This window comes from Lissotriton vulgaris, chromosome 3_1, assembly GCF_964263255.1.
Source record: "Lissotriton vulgaris chromosome 3_1, aLisVul1.2, whole genome shotgun sequence".
NCBI classification, from domain to species: domain Eukaryota; kingdom Metazoa; phylum Chordata; class Amphibia; order Caudata; family Salamandridae; genus Lissotriton; species Lissotriton vulgaris.
In genome coordinates, this window is record NC_141689.1 from 65,196,710 (window position 1) to 65,216,964 (window position 20,255).

General features: G+C 47.1%; 1 protein-coding gene across 2 annotated transcripts in view; it reads right to left on the bottom strand.

Moving 5' to 3' along the window:
* The window catches only part of ALMS1 (ALMS1 centrosome and basal body associated protein), a 220,681-nt gene that overhangs the window by 50,493 nt on the left and 149,933 nt on the right, over positions 1 to 20,255 (bottom strand). For both annotated transcript variants that reach the window (XM_086960096.1, XM_086960094.1), the window contains exons 10-13: positions 9,343 to 9,468; positions 5,350 to 5,517; positions 3,336 to 4,489; positions 1,205 to 1,319 (exon numbers count right to left, since the gene is read on the bottom strand). In XM_086960096.1, the coding sequence (XP_086816222.1) occupies positions 1,205 to 1,319; positions 3,336 to 4,489; positions 5,350 to 5,517; positions 9,343 to 9,468 (1,563 nt within the window). The remainder of the gene's footprint in view (positions 1 to 1,204; positions 1,320 to 3,335; positions 4,490 to 5,349; positions 5,518 to 9,342; positions 9,469 to 20,255) is intronic.

Genomic DNA, 20,255 nt, shown 5'->3' on the forward strand with positions numbered 1-20,255 from the left:
CCTGGCCCCGGGGGGAATATTCTATAGGGAGGAATTTGCTGTTAGCAATATCCATCAGAAACAGCAGCATCCTGTACACTCAGAGACATTTACAAAGAGTTTTCTAAGAAGAAAGACTTAAAGGAAAGAAACTCAACAAGAAAATTTGAAAAAGGGAAGCAAAGTGTTGAAGACACACGTTTTTCTTGTATTAAGGAGGGTTAAAACTCTGTCCACTTATAGTCCTGGGATTCCAACCCCTGAATTCTGTGTGAGCACCAGACCAGATTTGACATGGTGAAAAATCCATCCAGTAACATCACATGAGGCTCAGCCTTGCAGCTCAACCCTTTGCCAATTCCCTTCCATAGCAAGGGGAGCACAGAGAGCTTCCTTCTGTCAACTCAGAGATTCTGTCCTGTCCTGACGCACCTGCCTCCATGCGTTTACTTACCATCAGCTTAGAGCTGGTGGCAAATAGAAGCATATTTACCCCGAATGGTGATACTAAAGGTCAAATACTGATTATAGCTGGATTTATATGCAGGAATACCTTGCAGAAACTATGATATTCATGTACATAAATCTACCGACCTTGTGACTGAGGCCAATATCTTCAAATAAAAAAGTCCAGCGAGGTGCAGCAGACGATGGAAGGGTGAAGAGAAAAGGGAAGTGCTTATGTTGAGAAGCTGGGGCCAGAGAGGTTTTCCCAAATTAGAGCAAGTATGCTTTGTCCTCGTTTCACATATGGCCAAAGGGATGTACTCCGGGAGATATAGGCCAGACCTGTTAAGTAGGGTCTCTACTATTTCTAGACAACTTTTGGCTCAACACAAATGGAAGCACCACAGGGACGCATTCAGACATACTGAGCAAAGGTAAGCATTCTGAGCAGATATGGGAGCTGAACTGCCCAGGCATCTGACAAAGGAGAGGCCCTTTTATTTTATTTAAGGCATATCCCCAAAGCAAATGCTTCCTTCGGAAGAATGTAAAATTAAAGTCCTGGCTATGCTGAAGTTTTGGATATTCATGGATTTTTTAATGAATTGTGGACGGTAATACTGGATAGCAAAAAACATGGGCAGTATGGATCAGTTCAAAATAGTGGTAACATATCTAATATGTACAGTTTGAGTTCTGCCACCCATCCAGTCCAAACACATAATGAATAGAAAATGCCATCCTGAGGGCTTGAACTAGTTTCTGGTATATTTCTCACCTGCTTGAACACCCTTGTGCTTGACATGCTTTTTGTTAGTGAGAGCTGTGCTGGGACCCCAGGAACTGCTGGCCGTAGAAACCGTGTCTTCTGAAGACACTTCTGCATCAGTCATCTGCGAGAAAGGAAGAGATGAGAATAGGTACCACTTCCATGTCAAAGCACAGGGAGATTAAAGCACCAATGAGACAAAACTGTGGATGTGTACTCTGCAGCTGGGTTCCTATAACAAGCCTGTGCACCTATAGAAGAGCAGTTCAATCATTAGATTTTCAGCTTTTGGAAAAAGTAGCGAGTACCCCATTCTTTTATACCATGGCACAGGCGCTCAACATTAGCCCACGGTGCCCAGATCCATGCCAGATTTTCAGCCTCTCCACTATGTCAAAAAAAGGCCATTTAGATGAATGATATGGCAATGTAACCTCTCTGGACATCCTGACTAGGTGGCATGAATTCAGCTTTCATGGATCAACTTTAGGAGCACCCTAGCACTACAGCAATGGACGACTGAGTGTAACTGAATTACTGGAGCAAAACACCGCCCACCCCATAAAAAACAGGTGGTTACATAACTAATACCAAAGGTGAGCACGCAACAAAATCTGTGACAGAAAAAGACACACAAAAAATATATTCAGCACTAAAATTCCAGGATACTGATCATATTTGATAAAGTGATCTTATGTTGCAAATCTCCCTGCTATGGCTCTGCATGTCCTGAGCATTTGTTTTTTAATCAATGCAATATGTTCATAGAGTTTTGCAAGCTGCATTTTAAACTGTATTATAAGAACCTTGGCTTCCCTCCTCTGTTCTGGTCAATACATATTTAGAATCATAACCCTTTAGGGGCCAAGGGTTCTACCACCATCATTCACAGAGTAGAGCGGGTTCTTCTCGGTTTGTGTGTTTGCCCATCGAGCTCTATTTGCTGCTTCTCCGTTTTGCTTGATCTGTCTATATACTGCTGTAGCTCCCTCTATTTCTACACCCTGTGTGCCTTCGCCTATTCTGCTTCTGCTGTTTCTCCTTTTGGCTTTTTTCTATGAGGGGCTCATTTTAGTAGGGACCAGGCTCCTTTCGTAGAGGTCATCCTCATAGAAGTTTTGTTTGGGACTGAGAAGTGACAGCCACTCCCTGCAGTGTCTTACTTCTTCCTTTTGGTTTATATATTCACAAAGGACAGAGTGTATCCTGAGGAGGGACATAGCAGGAAGGGACTGGATAGCCAGGTTTCTCAGGCCAGACACACTAGATTTGCCTAGTTAACATTTGGCCAAATGAAGTATTGACGTCTTTAACCAAATCTAGACCCAGCTACTGCCTTCGTCAATCAATGTCATCAGGACAGATGGCTTTACTGTTACCTTCAATGTTGTATGAGAAGCGTGGCCCTTCATTGTATTCCCTTAAATGCCAGTACTGACATACTTTCACCACCTTCTTCTTTCTAGTCATCCACATGCCTCAGAATGTAACACGTTCAAACATCTCTATCGCAGCATCATCTCCATCACCGCATCGTCTCCGTCACAGTATTGCCTCTGTCACAGCGTCGTCTCCGTCGCTGCAACGTCTCAGTCACAGCATTGTATCACACCATCATCTCTTTCACACCATCATTTCTATCACACCATCACCTCTATCACAGTATCATGTCTCAATGTTAGTAATGAAATTCAGAAATAACCTCGGTTTTAAAACTTCAATTTCCCAGTAACTGCAAGCATTAACAGATGTTGGTTTTCAAGACTCATCCAGTCCTCTTTAACTTATTCTTAAATGTCTGCCTGCTGATGCTTAATGGTACCAGAGGTATTAAACTCACACCACTGCAGCTTATTTGAAGGAATGCAAACTTAACAGTTGACTAATTTTCGTTCTTTCCCAACCAGTAAGCGATTCCATACTACCAGTTGAAGCAGGATACCGTGGACTCATTGCCCTGAAATATGCAGAACCACATATTGCTCATTGAGGCAACACTGCGGATGCCGGAGAACAAGAGTGGGCCCTCATACCAACGTCTTGGCAATAAAACAGATCAATCCCTACTCAAATATATGTCAGCAACATAGCCATTATCAAACATAACGTAAAAGCTGAACCCGCTATTGACTTTATGTACCTGGACATCTATTCTGCTCCTCTTCAGCTCTGTAAAACAAATCCGGTCCTTCCCCTTGACTTGAGCCTTTCTGTTTCCTCTGTGACCCACCTCAGAGCGGATTTTCTGATGATTGATGGTGCTGTAAAGCTGTGAGAGTTTGGAGGATGGACACACCCTCTCAGGACCAAAAGCCCTGATGAGCCGTTGTGTGTCAATCGTAGAAACCGTGCTGCCTGTTCCTGTCTGAGTGGCTGTGTCGCTATCTGTTTGAGAAGCCATTTCGGATCCAGTTGCAACTGTCGAGTCAGTCACGCTGTTTTGGTCTTCTTTAGAAGAACTGTCACTTTTTGCCAATGTGTACTGTTTTTTTCGTAGAAGTCCCTTGATGCGGTCCGTGGAGAGGTCTGTCCAGTCGTCTTTGGAATCCGAGTGCACTACTCTTTTGTCTTTGCGGTGAACTTTTCTTACATGGTCCTGGAGGTCTGAAGACGTCCAAGCAAACTCCTGTCTATCTTTATTCCCTTTGTGCCTCCCTTGCTTCTCCTCTCTTTTCTTGGAGTTGTCTCTGTTGGGCTCATCTTTAGCATACATCAGTGAATAAGCAGTAGGATTCTGGAGAAGCCGGGCTAGTCGATCCAAGCGATCAACTAGGGAGATTTCCTCATGGCTGCTTCTACCAGCGTCTACCAGCCGATGCCTCTTCTGTCGCTCAAGAAACCGGTACCAGAGGTCATCCAGACTTCCACTGGACCGGCTGCTTTGCTTCAGAGACAGTTCACGTTCATGCCACTCATCACCAATAGGAGTGAGCGGATGTTTTCGTGGAGAACTAGGACTTTTCTCTCTTGAAGTCTTCTGCTTAGCATCATTCAGAGCTTGATTACGCAATGCTAAATTGATGTCTCGGTCTTCATCCCTACTGTCATCTAATTCAGCCGTCAGTTGAAAGAAATCCTTTTCATCCTCTTCCTGGGGATTTGCAAACTTAAGACGATGCCTTTCTAATGATAAATCATTCCTTAGTTTATCGCTGATTCGTAACTCCTGATGACTCGTGGAGGCATACGTAGTCCTGGTGCTGGTTTCGACATGATGTTTAGGGTGGATGTATGCAGAATGAGACTGTGCAGACTTAGTCGCAAGATGGTTCGTCTCTGACAATTCTTCCGGTACTGTTACGAGCAAAAAAAGAGAAATATTTCACCAATGGGGAAGCAATATTTATGAAAATTAATAGACATTAAAGATCTGTTAATTTACCTAGACCTCAGACTGGACTCACAAGACCGGTGAAATACATAGGAAACTGCAAGTCAGCGGAAAAAAAAATTCGATCCAGTGATCAATTTAATTAGAAGATTTCAACTCCATCTGCTTCCACATTAGACCAAATTGAAGTCATGGAAAAAAACATTATTTCTCCCTGTTCCTTACGAGTCTCGATTGTAAATAAAAAGGCTCAGAAACAGGCTACCCACCCCCCTTTATTAGCCACAGTACAAAAACTGGGAAAGATGGATATAGATAGCATAGTGGTTTTGTGAAAAATCATCACCCACATGAGACTGTTAATACCTAGTTGCACAACAAAGTAGTTTAACCATGTGAACCAGGAAATAAAGCCATAACACACTGCTCTCTTGTAGGGTACGATATAAAAGCTCATGTATCAGATGCACTCAAATTGTATTTTGGTGACTCGGAATGTGCAACTGGAACCGAACCCCAATTGTGAGTCGCAAAACCAAATGTGCTTAGCAGCATCTGTTTAAAATAGCTATTTCTTAGGATTTGCTTTCTTAAAACAGCGATTACTCATTTGGGAATGGGTTGCAGTCATAAATTGGGTCTGTTGCATAGGCAGAAACTGATGGATTCTTCGGCACTGCCTGCAGACCAGGGTAGTAAACGGGAGAGCAGCAGGCCCGACATCTACATATTATAATCCATCTGAAATACATTAACAAAATGCTACTTGGAACATAGACCGCTAGGTAAATTTGTTTGTGCTTCTTGCAAACCGAGTCTTCACCTGTAACAGCTGTCCGGTTCAAAATATTTTCTTGCCAGGCCACCTTTGGTGATGCTCGTCTGCTGTAAATTCCCTCTGTGTGTTTGATGGGAACAGTAATTGAAGCTCTTTCATCCTCTGAACCAAGTACTTCGGCTGGGAACTTTGGTGGGATGGCGTCATTTGAGCCTGCAGATGAAGGATACAACATGGCGGTTATAGTTATGTTATGTTAGTTAGTATGAATTTGTAGAGCGCACGTTCACCCTGAGGTTTCTTGGCGCTGTGTACCGCTGGGGAACCCGTCCTGGCTTTCCCTGTGAGATGGTCCCTATTGGGAATCCCCAAGGTGAAGCCAGGCATCCCCGTCAGCGAAGGGGCCATTGTGGAGATTAAGCAAGCTATTGCCCAGAGTTGCAGCGTGGGACCCATGGTTAGAGAGGCACCGAGGCGAGATTTATCGAGCCCGCTGACATTAGTTCCGTACCCTGCCGCGTCGGGAATTGAACCCTGGTCCCGGGCCGACCTCTGCTTCTGGGTCTGCCGCCTCTAACCGGTGAGCCACACTTCTCCACATAGTGTCTTTAATAGGAGCGCTTTTCCACAGTCAACACAAAAAACTGGAAACGATCGTAAGACCGAACAGTCTACATAGATTTGCCTTATTGCAGCCTACAGGGGCACTCGTGAGTGAACGTCCCACAGCTGCGGCAGCTCCACCACTCACCCCCACGGTACAAGAACCATCTCTCCTGCTGGAACATTGGCTCTCGCCTTTGTGTGGATGTCTCCCCCTCTCATCACCCATGGACTACAATTCAACGGGTATTCAGAATAGGTCTCAGAGTGTTGCATCTGTGCCATGTCATGCACTAGATGTTTACTGTATGTAAATATAACTGGTTGGAAACAACAGTAATCCGAAAATAATACAAAGCTGGTCCCCCCATACAAAGGTTGGCCAACCACTATAAACACTGTTGCGAATTATAGATTAGATCATGTCATACAAGTTATTTGGAGGTATGTGAATGTGGATAAATGACTTCATTTTGAATGAAGCTGTCAAACACATCTTACTTAAAAGCTGAGGCTTGGTTGTTGCTGATAGCCCAGCTCACACATTTTTAGGGACAAGTGTCCATGAGTGTGGCTATTCAACACTTGCCAGCAGGCAACTCCTGAAAAACTCCTGCAGGGTATATGACAGTCATTCTATGTTGGGTGCAGACCTCGAATACTACACTGCAGGTCTTTGTTGAGGCTACCAATTAAGAAACCTTCCATAAAATGGGACAACAAATTGTGACAATTTCTCATCTATGTTTTTTGCAAAATGTATGTCAAACTAAAAACAATGAACGAATATCCTCTCATTCCTAAGCCAGACATCCAAGCTTACTGAGGCAATTCCAGAGCAACTGCTGGCATTCACGTAAGATTCATGCATTAACAGTTAGGACTGGGAGCATTTTGCTATTAAACTAAGGAACGTTTTGGACAAGTATAAGAGCAGTTTGGAGATTGTTAGGGAATTAGGAACACTTAAGGAACATTTTCAGGCAACCTTTGGCAACATGTAAAATATGTAGCCAGACTTAAATAATCTGTAGTGTACAACTGGAGCCCTGAGCCGCTTTTAAATGATCTGTAGCGTACAACTGGAGCCCTGAGCGCTTTTAAATGATCTGTAGCGTACAACTGGAGCCCTGAGCGCTTTTAAATGATCTGTAGCGTACAACTGGAGCCCTGAGCGCTTTTAAATAATCTGTAGCGTACAACTGGAGCCCTGAGCGCTTTTAAATGATCTGTAGCGTACAACTGGAGCCCTGAGCCGCTTTTAAATGATCTGTAGCGTACAACTGGAGCCCTGAGCCGCTTTTAAATAATCTGTAGCGTACAACTGGAGCCCTGAGCCGCTTTTAAATGATCTGTAGCGTACAACTGGAGCCCTGAGCCGCTTTTAAATGATCTGTAGCGTACAACTGGAGCCCTGAGCCGCTTTTAAATGATCTGTAGCGTACAACTGGAGCCCTGAGCGCTTTTAAATGATCTGTAGCGTACAACTGGAGCCCTGAGCGCTTTTAAATGATCTGTAGCGTACAACTGGAGCCCTGAGCGCTTTTAAATAATCTGTAGCGTACAACTGGAGCCCTGAGCCGCTTTTAAATGATCTGTAGCGTACAACTGGAGCCCTGAGCCGCTTTTAAATGATCTGCAGCGTACAACTGGAGCCCTGAGCCGCTTTTAAATGATCTGTAGCGTACAACTGGAGCCCTGAGCCGCTTTTAAATAATCTGTAGCGTACAACTGGAGCCCTGAGCGCTTTTAAATGATCTGTAGCGTACAACTGGAGCCCTGAGCCGCTTTTAAATGATCTGTAGCGTACAACTGGAGCCCTGAGCCGCTTTTAAATAATCTGTAGCGTACAACTGGAGCCCTGAGCCGCTTTTAAATGATCTGTAGCGTACAACTGGAGCCCTGAGCCGCTTTTAAATGATCTGTAGCGTACAACTGGAGCCCTGAGCCGCTTTTAAATGATCTGTAGCGTACAACTGGAGCACGGAGCGCTTTTAAATGATCTGTAGCGTACAACTGGAGCCCTGAGCGCTTTTAAATGATCTGTAGCGTACAACTGGAGCCCTGAGCGCTTTTAAATGATCTGTAGCGTACAACTGGAGCCCTGAGCGCTTTTAAATGATATGTAGCGTACTACTGGAGCCCTGAGCCGCTTTTAAATGATCTGTAGCGTACAACTGGAGCCCTGAGCCGCTTTTAAATAATCTGTAGCGTACAACTGGAGCCCTGAGCGCTTTTAAATGATCTGTAGCGTACAACTGGAGCCCTGAGCCGCTTTTAAATAATCTGTAGCGTACAACTGGAGCCCTGAGCCGCTTTTAAATGATCTGTAGCGTACAACTGGAGCCCTGAGCGCTTTTAAATGATCTGTAGCGTACAACTGGAGCACTGAGCGCTTTTAAATGATCTGTGTTCTTGAACTGGACCTTTAGTTGCCTCATTAAGAGCACTTTGGGTGACAGTTTTGGAGCCAGCTTAAAACCAATAACAAACATTTCAAGACTACACACTGGTTTGGGCCAGTAGACGTTTAGCAAATTTAGGTTTCAGGAAACAAACATTCATGTCACACTTGATGGCAGTTAATGGGCAGCTGATGCCAGTGCTGGGCAGCAGCCTCCTGAGCCTGTCCCATTTCATCCTCCTACTTACAGTAAATGCAGCCCCTCAAGCGGTGTTGATTTCAGTGCTGAATCTTGATCATGTTGTTTGCGCCCCTGTCCTTTCACTCCAACCTATGTACACCTACATGGTTTTTTTCCTCTCATTCACTGGCCCTATTTTGCTAGATCTTCTCTAGCCTGGCCATTTAAAGTTGCTACTATTGAATATTTGCAAAAACAACAGTTGATGGAAAAATGCAGAACAATGTCATACATTCACCCCAGTACAGAGATCTGGGCCTAAATCCATTGTTTTTTTGCTCACCATGCCATTCCAGTTTGAACCCAGCCATATGCAAATTAGTCTCATGGGAACAGTCCAGCCCGAACTGCCAGGCCAGGTCCTCCCTGGACTGGAAACAAGCATCCTAGGACCGGTTTTGGGCTTTCAGTCCTCATCAGCCAGGATAGCTTGATTCCAGTGGAATGGAGAGCACGGGTCCCACGTCTGTTTTTGCGGTAACACTATTGAATATTTGGCCTTCAAAAGCCAACATCTCTTCGGATGAAAGTCTTAAGGCCTTCGCTTGTAGATTTTCCAAGCGCCCACAGGGCAGAGGAGCACTCATGGAGGTAGCCCATCAGCTGAAACGAAGGCTTTTTGGATCAGGTTAGGAGATCTTATGAACACATTTAAGTTGCTTAGCACTTTAATGCTTTAGACAGAGCACCGCTGCAGAAAGCTTGAAAATAACACTTAGCAATAATCACACCAAACATGCACATTCAACAGTAAGCATATTACATTTCTGAATGATATTTATTTATTTACCAGAGTGTGTGCTCTCAACAGTAGTATCTGATCGGACAGGAGACAATCTGGAAATACTCTCCGGATGGAGGACATAGTACATTTCTGCGCTTCCCGGAGGCCGATACGGCAACAGCAATTGTTGATCTGCAGCAGTGTAGAAAAAAGAAATGAACAAAGGTCTTTTGGATATTGGACATATACTAGAAGTCAGCAGGTCTAGTGTGAGCAGTCTGGGGAACAATGGCAGTCAAACTTCGCAATCTGCTCTGATCATTTCCAGGTGTAACACTTTACACACCCATAGCTTGCATGAAAAATTCTGCATCGAATACTGATAACTCGGGCACTGTTTTTTGCAAAAAAAGGATATTTATACATGTACGTATCTACACGCTCTTAATACCCAAGTGTTACATTTGCTACTAAAAAAGAGTACATTGGGTAACATAAGGCAACATTACACGAGGAATGATGTTTTTCCAAGTGTCTGGGAATCATTTGCTCACTTTAGGATTACGAACATAACTATCTATGGATTATTTAGAGAACTATGGTAAATGGCAACAATTTAAGAAGTTACAATTTTCTCTGGGAAAAGTTGAAATAAGTATGCAACGAAGGAGTATGTACAAGTTGGGGGGGGGGGGGCGGATGTAGTTGTGCACAATGCTAAGAAGCAGGCAAAATACCTACCTCCAGTACACCGCAATGACTCGTAGGTGGTAAAGATACGCAGACTTCTTTCTCTCAGCCGACACCGGGGCACCCTCAGTGAGCTGGACACATGAAGGAACTGCAGATATGAATGAGAACATCTGGGCAGATGGGCCTCCTTGCCAAACAGTAATGAGCTGGTGTTGTTCCTAAGACATGTGTGCGCAATCACACGTTTGTAATTGGTATCGGTGCACCTTCAGTGCCCCTGCTTTAGAAGCCTAGACAATAAGTATACTCAGGAAGGGGCACATCCAGCAGTCCTCTGTACTGGCATTGTCTCTATTTCAAAGAAACAAGGAAGAGGTAGCATACCTTCTGCATTCTGGAAACTAAAGGAAGAAAGGTAACAACTGGAGGCTTTATGAAGGGCACTAAGGGAATCGGCAGAACGTGGGATCATTGGAAAGGTGGAGCAGTGAGTTTGCATTAACAGATGCAGGTGAATCTCTCAGAAATGGAATGACTAGAGAAAAAGCAAGACTGAAAAGGGTCTAAGGCCCCTGCACCGAATGAAGGAACAATTGTAGCTCTTTTTATTAAGTGTATGTGAGCACTATTGATTAGGGATGCACATGGTGTGTTTTTATGTGCAAACTTCAGAGCAGTCTTCCTAATGTCCCAAAGTTTGCTTTGTTTTTCACTTTGTAATTTCTGACTTTGTGATAATTTATGTTCGCCAGTATCTTCATTTATCACAAACAAAATGGTTCTGTGCAGCATGCTCTACAGAAAACAATCAGGGGCTGATTACAAGTTCTCCGGAATTGCCAGCCCATCAGGAATTGCACGGTAAACAGTAATTCTTGCGGTGTCGTGACAAGTAAATCTAGATTTGATCCAAAACGTGGAACTTTAGGCCTTACCTCTTTTAATGATACTCCTCAGCAGCATCTTTAAAGAAACTGGGGACCTCGTATTAGGACCCTAGTTGTTCTTCCTTAGCAGTGCCATTGTGCACAGAAAACCTTTGTACAAGCTGTAGCAAACTTAAAACAAGTCGAAAATAGACTTTCCCGAACTGCAGAAATAACAATCTGCTATTCATGGGAACCTTCTACAAAAATGTAATTATAGTCACATAAGGAATATGTCGGTGGATTCCTGATGAAACCGAAAGGCACCGTAGCATTTGTTCTCAAGTTCCAGAACAGGTAGAGCATTGAGTATTGACTATCGATTCTGGGAGCACCATCATAACACGTGACTGCACATGAATCAACTGCTTTACATTCTGCTGAAGTAAATTACACACTCCTACAGCATGATGTAAAGGCATGTGCATTGAATATGATCTATTAGAGGATGTATACAAAGGGGCTCTAATTCTGAATAAGATCAGACCACAAACTCCTGGTGAATATGTTGGGAGCAGTTGGAGCAAGCAAGCGTTACACTGGGGGGGGAAGACAAGAGAGGACGGGGTGGCGTATGGGGATGTTTTTCAAGAAATGCATGTATAGCAGAAACTACGATCATGTCACGGTGGCTGGATATTTCCATTCTGGTTGCAAAATTTCATCAAACCACTGGGTTAGCAAAACATTCATAACTGGACTGCCGAAGGTTCCATGCTTGTGGGCAAAGATGATAAACCGAGGTAGAGTAGCGATTGAGTCGTTCGGTGCTGGAAACTGGGCTTTTATTGCAGTTGCCTACCCTATTTTTGCCCCATTTGTAGCAACTTGATGCTGATATTCAACAACGAGAGTGCACTGAGGCCTGTTGACCAGACCTCAGTGCCAGCGCGCCTTCCCTAAAACAAGGTGAAGTTTCATTGTCCTGCCGTTCGCTCTGGATTTTAACACCCCTTTAAGACCCTTGTAAATGACACCCCATGTCATTTGTGACTCTGTAAACCAGTTGGGTTTGCTTGGACTCTTCACACAGTGCACCTCATATTGGTCCACTGTATTATGATCCAGCATCCTACATTGGTGAGACGGCGGTGAGGTATAAGTCAGTATTGTGATTCCACTAAAGAATACAGACTTGACTTTAGTTTCCAAAAATATTTTTTCAATTTTCCAAATCTCTAATCAGGTCGGTTAGGGCCTTGACTGAGTCCCTCAATCCTTGTTGTTCAGAAATTAAAAAAAACTATCCTAGAAAGTTATACCTGTAAAAAATGTAGTATGATAGATTTTTTCTAACTTACTCAAAAAGTCCCAACTGTTCTAAAAGAAAATGTATGAGGCAGAGGATAGTTCGCTCAACCTGGCTCCCTATAAGAAACTTAAGTTCACCCAACTTAAGGGCTTTTGTTCAGCATGGAACCTTGCCATGGGGCCTAAACCTACAAAAGCTAACCTGCAGAACCCGCTGCTGAGCACTATAGGACCATCGTCCAGGATGAAAATACAAATGAAGCACTTGAGGGAGATGCCAGTAAGAGTGGTGAGGAAGTCTTCAATTCAGCTACTGACAGTAGTTGAAGAGGAGGAGCCCGAACTTCAGAAACTAGCCAGAAGACTAGCTTTGGAAGTTAAACTCTTAACTATAGAAAAAGAAAGAATTGAGATGGGCCTAGCACCCATCTCTGGCGGCAGCAAAAACCTAAATAGGGAGAGAAAGGAAACTTTTCACCCTAAAATTCCCAAAGGGATTGTCCCCAAATATGTTGAGGGTGACCATATGACCAAGAGGTTCACAGCCTTTGAGAGGGCTTGTAGAAAGAGGAGGTTACACCAGAAACACTGGGGCTCATTTCTCTGGAAGCTGTTCTCAGCTACGTGCGGGGATAGACTCCTGACACTCAGTGAGACAGGTGCAGGGTCCTATGACCTCATGAAGGAGACCCTGATTGAGGGCTTTGGACTCACAATGGAGGAGTACAGGATTAGGTTCAGGGACATCAAGGAAGACCTGTGTAGATTGTGGACTTTCAGTCAAAACACTAGGTTGCTGGCTAAAAGGTAACAAGGTGCAGGACAATCTATGAAGCGATCTACAATTTGATCATGAAGGAGCACATACACCAGCACATACGCCAGCTTTCTTAGCCAGAGCACAGTTTGCTAAACTGTACATCAGGAAAGTTACATCAGCATCTAGAGAAAACACCCCCCTATCTAGTTCCAGTGCTCTGGCTAAGAAAGCTGGCGAAAGGGGTAGGACTAGAATTCCCAAAAAGCAACAGGGAGAGATTCCAAGAAAGGCGGGTCAGGCCCACGCAAGAGAATAGAAGGAAGTGGTAAGTCCTCCAAAGAAGATCCTTTAGAGACTCAGGCCCCTAAAAAGATGGATAGTACATCCCACTCCACCTCTAGGGGTAAAGAGAATAGTGGGGACCCACAGCTAAAACAAAGTCTTGGACTGTGGGCCTACTTTGATGTTCAGCAGATTGGGCACTACAGAGCAGTCTTAGCGTGTCCCAAGAAAAAGGTAGCCTTTAATGATTGCTCCTCAGATGAGGACATCCTTGTAGCTTTTAACTGGGAAATTGAGCCAGAAGGTGAGCTGGTGCTTCCAGAAGGGGCAGACACTCCCATCCTATTGAGGTGAATGGAATCCCAGGTGCTGCCCTGTGGGATGCCTGTACCAGTCATACCATTGAGCATGGCAGGTTGGTATCCTCAGGTACTAGATGCAGATTTTTGACACTGAATGTCCACTGCGGCCTGCTAACCAGACCTCAGTGCCCTGCTCCTTCTCTGAAACAAGGTGAAGTCTAATTGTCCTGCAGTTAGCTCAGGATTTTAACACCCCTACAAGTCCCTAGTAAATGGTACCGCAGGTACCTAGGGCATGGGTTTTAAAGAGGTTTCATAAGGGTGGCATCATATCATATGCCACCTTGAGGGACACATACAAATTCCACACAGACTACCATTGCAGGCTGCGTGACATGGTGCAAACCATGAGTGAAAACATGACAGTATACACTCCTGTGTGTCAAGCCAAAGCCACTGGATCTAATATATGTAAGACAACCCTACCCAGGTCGTTGAGCCGTAAGACAAGGTGCATTCTATTTTAAGTGAGGATATTGCTGCAGGAGCAGATATGCCCCTGTGATGCTAGTTTTTTTGACTAGATATTGAAAATGTGCACGGAACTCATCTTAACGTATATGCCGGGCACTGATCAAAATGAGTTATCCAGCTACATAATGGCTTCACTGAAACCTATAGCATTTGTTATCAGCCACCTCGTATTAATGAACCCACACTGATTCCAGTGATGGATGTATTAATACATTCACCCAGAGGGTACCCTAGAGGTTCCTCCACACCCCAACTAGTCCTCTAGTGTGCTGGCTGACTGGTCCAATCCAGCCTGCCACCATAGACAAGTTTCTGACCCCCTAGGAGGTGAGCGCTCCCTCTTAGAGGACAGAAGCAGTGCCTGCTATAGTAGGGGGTGTCTACACCGCCTCCAAGCAGGATAACTGGTGATCTGCATAACAAGGCAGGAGGCTTCAAAGCTATGAAATGAAATGAAATGAAATGAAAAAGAAATTTCTAAAGCGCACTGCGGCCAAGCGGCTTCCTGGCGCTGAGGAGCACAACAGTATCTACAGAGGGTCCCATGAGAGGTTAACCGGGAAATGCCTGAAGAAAGAGAAAAGTTTTGAGGGCTTTACGAAAGTGGGAAAAAATGGGGATAGAGCGGATGGAGAGAGGGAGATTGTTCCAAATCTGGGGGGCCAAGACAGAAAATCGAGTGCCCCCGGTTCGGGATTTGCAGAAGCGGGGGACCTGAAGGAGAGAAAGAGAAGAAGAGCGGAGAGAGCGACTGGGAGCGTGGGAGGAGATAAGAGAGTTAATGAAAAGCGGGGCAGAACGAGCGTGCGCCCGGAAAGCCAGACAGGCTAGTTTAAACCGGGACCTGAAGAGAACCGGGAGCCAGTGGAGGGATTTGAGGGCCGGGGTGATGTGGGAGGATTTGGGAAGGCGAAGGATAAGGCGGGCCGCCTGGTTTTGGATGGCCTGGAGACGGCGAGTTTCGTAGGCAGGGATGCCTACGTACAAGCCGTTGCCATAATCCAGGCGGGATGTAATGAGGGCCGTGATAATGGTTTTAAGGGCATCAGCAGAAAAGAACCGGGAGATCTTGCGAATAAGGCGGAGGGAGGAAAAACAAGAGGACACAACGGAACTGATTTGGGCGTGGATGGACAGATCATTGCTGATCTTGATGCCCAAAGTCCGGACTGAGGAGACAGGGGAGGGGGGAGGACCAAAAGAAAGGGGCCAGTGAGCAGAGGACCAGGGATTGGACGAGCCGCCAGTAAGGACAGGCTCTGTTTTGTCGGGATTGAGCTTCAAATGATTGAAGCTCATCCACTGAGAAATGAAAAGAAGGGTAGAACAAAACTTAGGGAGAGAGTCAGTTGGGGAAGAGAGATCGAAGACGAGCTGGAGGTCGTCTGCGTAATTATACACAGAGACCCCCAGCTCGAGAAGAGAGGAGATGAGAGGGCGGATGTAAAGATTGAAGAGAAGAGGGGAAAGGGAAGAACCTTGAGGGACCCCACAGGTGACCGGGAGTGGGGGAGCAGAAAAATCAGAAAGGTGGACTGCCTGTGATCTGCCTTGGAGGAAGGACGCGATCCAGGAGAAGGCAGTGCCTTGGATGCCCGCTGCGCTGAAACGGTCGAGAAGGATGGCATGATCGACCGTGTCAAACGCAGCGGACAAGTCCAAAAGGACCAGGGCCTGGGGGAGGTTGCTATCGGCCTTGCCCTTAAGTTCATCCAGGACCGCGAGGACCACTCCCTCCGTGGAGTGGCCAGGACGAAAACCCGCCTGGTGGGAGGCCAGAAGATGATTCTCCTCAATGTAGGCGGAAAGGCAGGATGTCACGTAGCTTTCAAGAATCTTCCCTAGGTAGGGGAGAAGGGAAATCGGCCTGAAGTTAGATGGAAGGGAGGGATCAAGGCCAGCCTTTTTCAAAATAGGAAAAACAATAGCAGATTTGAAGGAAGGGGGGACACAGCCCGAGACCAAAGAAGTGTTGAGAAAAGTGAGGGGGGGGGCCGGGCAACTAGTGTAAAGGGTTCTAAGGATCCGTGCAGGGGCACAGTCTGCAGGAGAACCGGACTTGACCTTAACAAGCAGGTCAAGGAAGAGCTCAGAAGAGATAGGTTCAAAATGATCCAGAACAGAAGAAGATAGATAAGAATGGTCAGACAGAGCAGGTTGGGACACAGTGGGAATATTGGCCTTAATGGTGATAATTTTATTGATAAAATAGTCGTTCAAAGAGTGACAGAGGGATTGAGAAGGAGCAGGGGAGAGGCAGGCACGATGGGAGGTAGCAAGACTGTGAACTAGTGAGAAAATCTCACGGGACTTGTTGGCCGACAGGGCCACACGCTCAGTGAAATATTTAGATTTGGCCGCTAAAATGCCTTTTTTTATAGTTGTTGAGAAGGGCTTTGTATTTGAGACGAAGGGTAGGGCAGTAATTGCGACGCCAATGGCGCTCCGAGCGCCTGAGCTCTAATTTCAGGGATTTAAGGTCACTAGAAAACCACTTGTGAGCGTCATGGGGGCGAGCCGATTTAATCTTTTTGAGTGGGGCGACCTGGTCGCAAGGAGAAGAAAGCCAGGTGTTAATAGCATTCGCCTGACTTTCCAAAGACAGGTCGGTCAGGGTAGGAGCGGATAAAGACAATAAGGAGGAAAGGTCATTAAGATCAGTCTTATTCCAGCTTCGGGCCAAGATGTTTTTAGGCAGGGGAGCTTTCTCAACATGACCTAGATGGATAGAAAAGGAGATCATGGAGTGGTCCGACCAGACACAGGGTAAGATGGAAGTGGCCGAGAGTTGACAGCGTAAGGACCAAATTTGGTCTAAGATGTGACCGTGAGTGTGGGTAGGGGCCAAAACATGAGGTAGGAGATTGAGACACTGAAGTGTGGCAGAGAAATCTTTGGAAGAGGAATCTTCCCTCGGATCACCCGGCCAAAAGTTGAAGTCTCCGAGCAGGAGCAGCGAGGAATTATTTACCGCCAAAGTGGCCAGAAGATCCTGCAAGGTGGACACAAATGATGGCATGCTTTGAGGTGGGCGGTACACGAGGACCACGGTAAGGGGTACCGGAAGATTGAGAGAGCGCGCCACCAAGAAGTCAACACTGGGTATGCGGGGGTGCGGAAGAAGCTGAAATTTCATAGAAGAGCGAATTATCATCGCCACAACCCCTCCAGTTTTTCCGTCAGGGCGGTCAGCACGAAGGGCATAGTGGGTACTAGGGAGAATAGCAAGAAGGTCAGGGAGTGAATCAGAAGAAAACCAGGTTTCGGTGAGGAAAAGAAAATCAGGGGAATCAGTATCCAAGAGATTGAAAAGGGCAGTTTGATTTTTGGTGGCGGAACGGGTATTAAGAAGGATAGCAGAGGCGGCTGGGGGGCCGTGAGTGATGCCAGTAGCAGAGGGCATGGAAGAGGTGGAGGGTGAGGAAATAGGGGAAACAGGGGAAGAGCAGGGAAAGTAAGGAACATAAATGCCATGCGAAGATAAGTATTGAACTGCAGAAGGAGAAAGAGGAGCAGAGGCGGAAAGAGACAGTAGCTGGGCAGAGGTATACACCAAAGGAAGGGCAGGGTCTGGGGCCCCGGGTCCCGTCGCGGACAGGCGCAGACGGGCTTAACTTAGGCGCAACTTCGGCGCGCCTTCGTCGAGCCAGCTGCGCTCGTCCGCTGCGCTGCCGGGACTGGCCCACCATTATGTAGGGACACATGAGAGGGAGTGGCTAGGGGGGAGTGGCCCAAATGCTGCAACGCTGACCCAGAGCCGCCCAAGATGGAAACTCGCCCGTCTCAGGAGGAGACGATCAGCGGGAGGCGCTCTGGGTGGCGTGCAGGAGGGAAAGAATGGAGGCTGCTAAGAGGTGCTGTGCTGCCGTGCGCGGAAGTCCAGAGCGCAGCTGGTGGCAGAGCAAGCGCTGACCAGGTCGGTAAGAGCTTTAAAAGAAACGTTGCTCCCGGCGAAGCCTCGGGAGTTCTGAGAGCTGAAGTGTAAGGCGCGATGTCCAGCGAGCGCCTGAAGTACTTGTCTTGGGGGGAGGGGCCCAAACGCTGCAACGCTGACCCAGAGCCGCCCAAGATGGAAACTCGCCCGTCTCAGGAGGAGACGATCAGCGGGAGGCGCTCTGGGTGGCGTGCAGGAGGGAAAGAATGGAGGCTGCTAAGAGGTGCTGTGCTGCCGTGCGCGGAAGTCCAGAGCGCAGCTGGTGGCAGAGCAAGCGCTGACCAGGTCGGTAAGAGCTTTAAAAGAAACGTTGCTCCCGGCGAAGCCTCGGGAGTTCTGAGAGCTGAAGTGTAAGGCGCGATGTCCAGCGAGCGCCTGAAGTACTTGTCTTGGGGGGAGGGGCCCAAACGCTGCAAACGCTGACCCAGAGCCGCCCAAGATGGAAACTCGCCCGTCTCAGGAGGAGACGATCAGCGGGAGGCGCTCTGGGTGGCGTGCAGGAGGGAAAGAATGGAGGCTGCTAAGAGGTGCTGTGCTGCCGTGCGCGGAAGTCCAGAGCGCAGCTGGTGGCAGAGCAAGCGCTGACCAGGTCGGTAAGAGCTTTAAAAAACATTGCTCCCGGCGAAGCCTCGGGAGTTCTGAGAGCTGAAGTGTAAGGCGCGATGTCCAGCGAGCGCCTGAAGTACTTGTCTTGGGGGGAGGGGCCAGAACGCTGCAACGCTGACCCAGAGCTGCCCAAGATGGAAACTCGCCCGTCTCAAGAGGAGACGATCAGCGGGAGGCGCTCTGGGTGGCGTGCAGGAGGGAAAGAATGGAGGCTGCTAAGAGGTGCTGTGCTGCCGTGCGCGGAAGTCCAGAGCGCAGCTGGTGGCAGAGCAAGCGCTGACCAGGTCGGTAAGAGCTTTAAAAGAAACGTTGCTCCCGGCGAAGCCTCGGGAGTTCTGAGAGCTGAAGTGTAAGGCGCGATGTCCAGCGAGCGCCTGAAGTACTTGTCTTGGGGGGAGGGGCCCAAACGCTGCAACGCTGACCCAGAGCCGCCCAAGATGGAAACTCGCCCGTCTCAGGAGGAGACGATCAGCGGGAGGCGCTCTGGGTGGCGTGCAGGAGGGAAAGAATGGAGGCTGCTAAGAGGTGCTGTGCTGCCGTGCGCGGAAGTCCAGAGCGCAGCTGGTGGCAGAGCAAGCGCTGACCAGGTCGGTAAGAGCTTTAAAAGAAACGTTGCTCCCGGCGAAGCCTCGGGAGTTCTGAGAGCTGAAGTGTAAGGCGCGATGTCCAGCGAGCGCCTGAAGTACTTGTCTTAGGGGGAGGGGCCCAAACGCTGCAACGCTGACCCAGAGCCGCCCAAGATGGAAACTCGCCCGTCTCAGGAGGAGACGATCAGCGGGAGGCGCTCTGGGTGGCGTGCAGGAGGGAAAGAATGGAGGCTGCTAAGAGGTGCTGTGCTGTCAGTGCTATGCAGGAGGCATGTTGCACTGACAGGGTGGACACACCTCTTGGGTAAACCGCTTGAAGTGAACATTAAGTTCGAAATTCCACCATCTTGTATGTGATAGAATTAGGAATTCTGGGACAGAGTGATGCCCACAACCTCATTGGGTCTGGCCAGACTGGAGTTCCAGTCGTCGCCTGCAGCCTCTTTCTGTAGGCCCCCTCCAACTGCGAGTGACTCCAGCACTGACCCAGACGCCAAAAGACACCACTGCCCTGAGCCCCACAGAATGAGGAGAAGTGGACCAACAGTGTCCCTAAATGCCAGAGCATCTCAAGGGTCGAGCCCCCCGTGGGTTCTCCCAGACTGGCCCCCCCAGTCCCAGTTTGCAGTCTCTTTCTAACCGAACAGTTCTCCATTAAAGTGAAAGGGACACCCGACACCGTAACACACCTCTGCAACCAAACGCCCTAGAGCCTCATGAGGTGACCTGCTGGTGTGGCCTTGGCACTTGCCCCAAACTAACCTTAGGAACAGAAGAACAGTCACGTAAGTTGCTGTTAACTACTAAAATGCATACATGTTTCTTCCCATAGGATAACATTATCGCTCCCAAAAATTGCACTGTCAACTTTTGAAAACTGTATAAGTTCATAGCTCGAAAAGTACCTTTCCAATTCTTATGATCTTGGTATCTAACTTCATATAAAATTATGTGTCATTTTTATAAACCAGTGTTGTATTTCTTTATTAAGTGTGTGTCTCACTTACTCCCTTTGTGTGTGCAATAAATGCTTAGCACTACCCTCTGATATGCCTAACTGCTCGCTTACACAGGCACAAAAGAGAGCATTTGGGGTGTTATTTA